Here is a 7,613-nt window from a genome sequence, read left to right as displayed (position 1 = left end):
GCGGCGTCTTTTAAAACAAGGACCGTCTGCAATCATGATGACACCGAAAAATTGTAAACATGGAGGCTTTAACCTGGCAACTGTACATATCCTCACAATGGTCCGCCGTGTAAAACAAATATCCAAAAACATAGTAATAATAATTATAATAATAGTTTCAGGTCACACCTTTAAAATGTGATTCAAGGTGGATGTTCACTCTACTATGCAAAGCATTTATAGCTCATATTGTAGAGTCTGAGTCCATAAGCTTGCCACTATCATCGTATACAAATATAGTTTTTTTTCTTTCTTTTGTGCGACCCTTTTATAATTCAGACTTAATGCCTCTGAGTCTTGTTGGTGATTTCATTTGGACAAATCAAGTTTTGGTCAATATCAATCATGATTGATCACGATCATGAATTTACAAGCGACAAGTGACGAACAAATCATTTATTACATGTTGTAAACACATATAAGGGACGACATCGTTGATTTCATTTTGTAAACAAATAAATATGCCATACTTTATTACCTCTCATACCTCTGTCCTTACAAATAACATTCCTCACAAGCTTGTAAAGTGCTGAGATGCGTCATGACACATTTGTTGAATTTAACATTAACTGGGTTCTTTTAAGCGTTGCAGACAAAATGTTTTCCTCCTGCTTTCAGTCAGCTCAGTCCTTCCTCAACAGTTTATGTCTTCCTCTTTGACTCTAATGTATCTGCCGCCATCTTGTGGTTCAATCCTGAAAGCAAACATGTTTTTCATATTTAAGATGATTCACTGATCCCAGATGAGAAAGTCTCTCCTTTCTTTTAGGGACCAGGGGTCAAAGGTCAGGGTCAGCTGTAAAAATGCCAAAGGAGAGCTGCGGGGGATTCATGCTGCTCCTAAAGTCCTCCCTCTTGTGCTGAAGTTGTTTTCCTAGAAGGAAACCTTTCACAACATCTGACATGAGTGGCGTTATGAAAAGCGGGGAAAAAACAGCCAGCAGTTTTATATTCAGTGTGAACTTTTGTCTTTGTGGTAGAGAGGAAGAACAAGGGGGAGAATAAACGATCAAACGGTTAACAGAACCATCCGACCGCCACATTCATTTCATATTGGGGATAACATCATCAGCTCAAGGATGTCAAAATGTCAGCTGGAGGGGGTTGGCAGACTATTCTCTCAATAGTTGACATATTTTGTTCTAACATGCTGATAAACTGAATGTAGTTTTACATGTATTTGAATGTGCAAAATCCACATAAGTCAAAGGCCTTAATCCAAAATTTAGATTAGCTGGTGAGCAGGCTGCTAAGAAAGTGATTGAGCGGATCTTCTTCCTCCCGTTGCTCCGTCCTGAACCCCTCATGAAGCAACTTGTCGTCAGTACACGAAGCTGACATATATGACAGATGTCTCTGGTAATTTGGGCAGGTGAAGGTCAGGGAAGGGCAGCATGCCGTCATTGTCTATGTGTGTCTGAACCGTGTAGGCTTTGACCTCTGCTCCCCACTCCAGCACGGAGCAGTGGATGATTCCCAGTCGGGCCTGTTCGTGGAACGCCGCTCCCAGCTCCCTGCCCAGGAATAGGTCTTGGACCTGGGGCGAGGGCAAAGCCAGGTAATCTCTCTTCATGTCCACGATATCGTCCAGGTTCGTGTCTTTGTCCCGGTTGTATTTGTTTTTGTCCAGGTGAGCCCCGTTATCTCTGTCCGGGTCACTGTTTGAGTCTGTGTTCTTATTGGCTCTATTCGCATCCAGTTTCACCACCGTCAGCCTCTCCAGGTGCTGCACCGCAAAATGTCCCTCCGTGAAAGGAGGCGCTGTCTCTCTGGATCCTCCGGCACCACAGTGGATGAGGGTGAGGTGCCTCACCTCGGAGTTGTTGAGCAGACGCGCCGTGTTCAGTGGCGACGTGAACCAGACGGTCAGGCGTCTCATGCGGAAGACGGGGGACGAGTGCGACTGTGGGTGGTGCAGCGTGGACAGCTGGATGTCCTTGCATCTGCAGTCCGTGAGCGACGAGACGCTGCAGGGCTGCGGGTCCTGGCTGCAGGAGTAGTAGAAGAAGCTGTTGTGGGTCACGTAAGCCAGACGCAGGTCAGAGCGCTGCAGAGCCACCGACACGCACAGCAACACACAGAGGAGAGAGGTGGGAGGGCTGAAGGCCGACATCACTGTTAGAGGGGAGTCTCAGGCAGCATACTGGTGGCTGTTCATGTGTTACAGTGAGGATGTCAGGGACATACACCTGAGCCGAGAGGGAAAAAAAGAACAATCCATATCAGAAAAAGACCAACACGAGCTCACCAAAGTAAAAGTAGCAAAGCCACAAAATACAAAGTAAAAGTCCTGCAGGGTTGAGTACAAAGTGTTGTGTTATATTTCCTCCAGAGTCTTATTTTTATTGAGCAATTGATGGAAATCCCCTTTAACTAAAGGATCAGAATATTTCTTCCACTGCTGTGCTGACACTTTGGATACTGGAGTGAAATGCTCAGAGGTCACTCCCCTCTGTCTCTCTCACCCATTAAGTATTGTCTTACCAAGACGTGAAGGGAGGGGACGTGGACATACTGACAGCTGGTTTGGATCAGTCCTTTGTCTCACACACACACACACACACGCACACACACACACACACACACACACACACACACACACACGCACGCACGCACACACACACACACACACACACACACACACACACACACACACACGCACGCACGCACACACACACACACACACACACTTTGATGGGTGTGTTCTACATTGTTTGGCGCTGGGAACCCACATTGGATTTCACATACACAAACACACAGACACACACTTAGAAAATTATAACTGTGGAGATTGCTTTGAGATTCCAGGGAAAACATTGTTTTCTTGGCTTTTACAAAGGTCGGGTTAGATTTTCTGGTTTGGCAACAATACGAGGCCAGGAACAAGACTTTGTGACTCATTTTGAAGCCAGCGCAGCAGAGTTGACCGCTACATTCTTCCTTTGGCCTTATGTGACATTAGACAGAAGTGAATTATCATCGACAGCATATTTCACCTCCAGTTCCCCTCCACATTATTGCATGTGGAAACATCCTCTTATTTAATTGAATTATGTGTGTGTTTCAGGTCTTCATTGAAGCTATATGTTTACAGTGAGTGAAATACCCAAAAAGTGTCTGCACCATTGGAAATATGGCTCGACCTTATATTTGGAAACTATTTTTTGTTTGTTTGCAAATAAAATGTCTCACAATATATAAAATATTGTTTGATGTTTTGAATGAATAAGCAGTTTAACTACAGTAATAAAACTCATGGAGAAAAATAACTACTTTTATAAATTTCCAACAATATATTTCCCACTATAGGCGATATCTACTGGGCCCTGGTCCAGTGGTGAAAATCAGCTGCATGAGGTGATTAGCTTAAAGGATATATCTAATGAAATTCTGTCTTTTTGTTTTTGTCAAAGGTTCTCTAATCAATAATCAGAGCATTCATAAAGCTTCAAAACCTATTTGTGATAATAAAGATAAAGTAGAGTGGTGTCTCAGTGAGCAGAGAATGAAGTGGCTCTCTCTCCACCCTGTGTTGTAGTCCAAGCCTCACTGTGCTTTGTTTACATAGGCAGGCTGGCTGCACGTAACTTTTAAGTGCATGTGAGAAAACACAATTGAGTCACACCATGACACATCTCCTCAATACAATGAACAAAGGCATTGTAGTTTATGTTGAATCAGTGCCACATAGAGCCACATGCAGTCCTGGCTTCTTAACAGATAAAATCACTTTCTTCAAACATGTATTATCTCAATAACTGTAATTACTGGATGCTCCTTGAGTCTAAAAAGATACAGTTTTGGTGAAATATCCCTTTAATGTGAACATGCAGCGCTAGTTGAGACCATTTCCCAAGAAGAACGATACCATCAGTCGTTTCAGTGTCCCAAAAACGACGTGTGGTTATCCAGAAGTGACAAAGCGTTCGAGCAGCCGTGGTAATTATGGGAGCAAAGGACCACAAGTGATGTTGTTTTTAAAAGCTTCACCACAACCGTTCCTTGACCTTAGCCGTGTGCTTATTATTGCAACCATGTTGAAAAAAATCCCTTGTCATAAAAGTAATTTTAACCCAAACATAGTCTTTGCCCAAGGTATAATAGCATCAGATTCCTCAAAAACAATGTGTAGACTGACCAAAAATAATCCCTCTCAGTCATTACTTGTGTCACGAGAGAAGTGTGTGGAGGTGTCTGTATCTGCAGAAACCCTGTCTCTCTTCTTCCTATTTTGCTTCCAGCAGGTTCACAAGGAGGCGTGAACGTGTTTATTTGTCCTTATGAAATCGTGAAACAATCAGAAAACGAGGTTTATTTCTTCTGATTCACGACTGGACCTTGCTCGACCACCGCTGCGCTCTCCTGTTTGCTCACTCATTCAGGCGAGACAGCGAACAGACAATGTGACTGTTTCAAAATAGAATTATTTCTTAAAGGATGAGCATGGACAAACAGCATATTTTGTTATTGGAAGACTTGTTAGACTACTATTGGGAGAAAACACTTCTTTGCTTTCTTTCTGAGAATAAGACAATAGAAAGGTGTGTATGGTAAATAAGCTACCTAGGAGGCTATTAGCTTAGCTTAGCACAAAGACTGGAAGCAGGGGGAAAGAGCTAGCCTGGCTCAGCCCTTGATCCTGGCACGACTGATCTCACTTATCAGGGATCATTTATCTTTTGAATTTGATCATTGCATAAAATAAACACACACACACACACACACACACACACACACACACACACACACACACACACACACACACACACACACACACACACTTTGTTCAGCAAGATATTCTTCACAAATGAACATCACTTTTATGGTTTTTGAAGCATAAATGCAATGAGCAGGAGCACAAAGCTGACGCTGGGCTAAATCAGGCTACACCACAGTGGCATGAGCGTGAGTATGCACAGCAAAGCTGTAAAGTGGGACTAATCTATATTGTAGAAAAAAACCCCATTCAAATGTGTTAACCACAGAACTTATTTCAGGCATTTAACCAAAAGTCCTTAAAACAAACCCATTGACTTTGAGACGAGGTTACCACAAGAGCAAAAATTCAAACTCATTTCCAGGCTTTAGGGTTTCTCTCTCTGCACTTATCCACAAACAAACTTGAACAAACAAATCATTATTTTTCTTCACACTGAAGCAGCTGCTGTAAGAAAGAAGACAGAGGTGAATTCTATCCATGTAGTAAAAACAAAAGGGTTTGTTGACTTTTTCACATAAAAAAAAAATCTCTATTGATGATTCCTTGTTATGCCAACTAATGCTCAGAGCAAAGAGCAGAGAGGGAGACGAGGAAGATGTTGACCAGCATTTTAATCAAGTGACAACATACAGTCCAGCAGCTCAGGCTTACTGTCATGACTGCCTCTCTCAGCCCAGCTTGGTGGAAATGTATGAAAAATTAAGATTCAGATTGTCGCTGTTTGCTTTTCCAGGAGCCCGAGAATTGTGAACTCTACACTTCCTTATGTCAAGAGTACATTTTTTCCTGTTCTGGCTGTAGAGACTTTCCACCCACTAAGATAGAGATGGATGGACATCTGACCACGTATCTGGCTTATGAATCACTCATTTTATGCTAGGTCATGGGGGGATATGATCCCTGTTTAAATGCCCACAGTTTAATCAATAAACATTGATGAAGTTCACAGGATGACAAAGTGACATCTTACAGTCAATCCAGCGTAAAAGGCAGTTTTCCATCACACCAGATTTGCAAGAATGTTTCTATTACATAACAGACACAGGAATGTAATATGAGAATATACTGTAGAGCAAGGCTTGACTTTCTGTCCCCTTTTACGGACTACAGGACACAAACATACTTTTTTAACAGCTGTTAAAGGACGCTTCACTAAATGGTAATCAATACTAGCATACACAGGGTAAGTCTTCCAGTTTTCTGGTGTGTAACTCACCTCAAGTTGCTGCTGAAGAGCCGATGTGTGAATGCGTCAGTTTGAGGCTGGGATGGGGAGGAAAAATCACACATTGAGCTGACGTCAGAGTGGGGGAAGTATCCCTTCCCAGAGGAAGCTCTCACTCACATGAAGTGCAGACTGAGTTCAGACTCAAGTAGTGCAGACACATTTTCTCATCGGAACAGACCTGAAACAAAGAGTCTAAAGAGAGTTTAGTCAATTTTTTTGAAAGGCCATTTTAGCTTGCACATGTAATTGTGCTATTGAGGTAAAGGTAGAACTAAGGTCCATTTCATATATATTTTGTTAGTCCTTCATAGGTATGTTCCTTCTGATAGACAAATGGCTATATTGGCATTTTCTAAATAGTTTTTTTTTTAAACATTTGTTCCTTAGGCCTATGTGAAATATGAATACAATATTATTAATATTATTATTGTATTTGTAATAATAATAATCTTATTGTCATTAATAATAACAACAACAACAACAACAATAATAATAATATTATTTTTATTTTTTTTATTTTTTATTATTATTATCAACCTATCAGTAAAGTTAAAACATTCGTTTAAAGTTAAGTTAAAGTTACTGTCATAAATAACAAATCGATTTCCTTACAGGAAATAAATTCTTTGGAAAAACTCATTTCCTGGTAACGTGACTCACGCACTCGCCAACTATTGCTGCATTCACGTGCTGTGGGAAATATTACAACAGAACACCCTAGGCCTTATGTGTGATGTTTCAACCGGTGTGGTATGCTACGTTTTTTGTTGTTGTTGTTTTTTGTTCTGTAGCCTAAGTCAATATACTAGCTAGCATACTAAGTATTATATTGACATCTCTTTTTCTCCCTCAGAAAAAAAATAGTTTTACTTTCTTAGCTTGGATCATAGATACAGCGATATCCATTATTTGAGGATAGACCACAAAACCGAAAACCAAAATAATTATAAACAAATACAACATGTCTACATGACCTCCCCAAGTCCACAAAAAGCAGTGACCTGTCATGTCCGTTTTGCAAGTACAGTGCATCCTCTAAATATCAAGTGGACAACCACATCAAGGGCCATGCCTCAGTGAGGCACAAAGGTAGTTCTAGAAGTTAATTGCACACAAACATGTTACACACCAATAAATTCTACACAATCACTCAAGCTTTTGTGTATCCATTAAGGACTGTGACGTTACTTTGGACCAAGGTATTGGAAGACTGGATGGCGATGCTTCCAAGAACCTTTCGGTCAGTAAAGAAGTACAAATGATAATGAAAAAATGACTTATTCTGAACACTGAACTTCACCTATTCATTGTAATTAAAAATGCATATTTTTAATTTTTTAATATTAGTCATGACTTGGCCCAGTTCTCCTCTTAAAAAAATACAAATATGAAGTGGCTGTGATTTAACTGCAGTTATGACTGCATGTTGGATTTATTTCTGATATCAACGTGGGTCTTGTAACCAGGTTCAGCACGCAATGACATTCGCAGAGCAATGAGCTGGATCAACACACAGCAGCATTTACTCTGTGGGCCGGTGATGGAGCCTGCAGTTCTCCAAATGGACCCTGCCAATCAGATAAACGCGCTTGAGGACGTCCTAGAAGGACAATCGGATAACGCAAA

At 41.1% G+C, this 7,613-nt stretch overlaps 1 protein-coding gene across 1 annotated transcript; it reads right to left on the bottom strand.

The window, feature by feature from the left end:
- Window positions 1–431: 431 nt before the first annotated feature.
- Window positions 432–6,029, bottom strand: LOC311020886 (uncharacterized protein). Its single transcript, XM_084021145.1, has 2 exons — window positions 5,976–6,029; window positions 432–2,228 (listed from the first exon to the last, which is right to left on the bottom strand). The coding sequence occupies exon 2, from the start codon at window positions 2,150–2,152 to the stop codon at window positions 1,361–1,363; it is 792 nt and encodes a 263-aa protein (XP_083877271.1). The 5' UTR covers window positions 2,153–2,228; window positions 5,976–6,029; the 3' UTR covers window positions 432–1,360.
- Window positions 6,030–7,613: the final 1,584 nt, after the last annotated feature.

The sequence above is a fragment of the Eutrigla gurnardus genome, assembly GCF_963514095.1.
Source record: "Eutrigla gurnardus genome assembly, chromosome: 11".
Classification (NCBI taxonomy): Eukaryota; Metazoa; Chordata; class Actinopteri; order Perciformes; family Triglidae; genus Eutrigla; species Eutrigla gurnardus.
This window is presented reverse-complemented; position numbering and strand designations above follow the sequence as displayed.

Excerpts from the sequence above, each read along its gene's own strand:
- LOC311020886 (XM_084021145.1), bottom strand. The coding sequence starts at position 2,152 with ATGTCGGCCTTCAGCCCTCCCACCTCTCTCCTCTGTGTGTTGCTGTGC.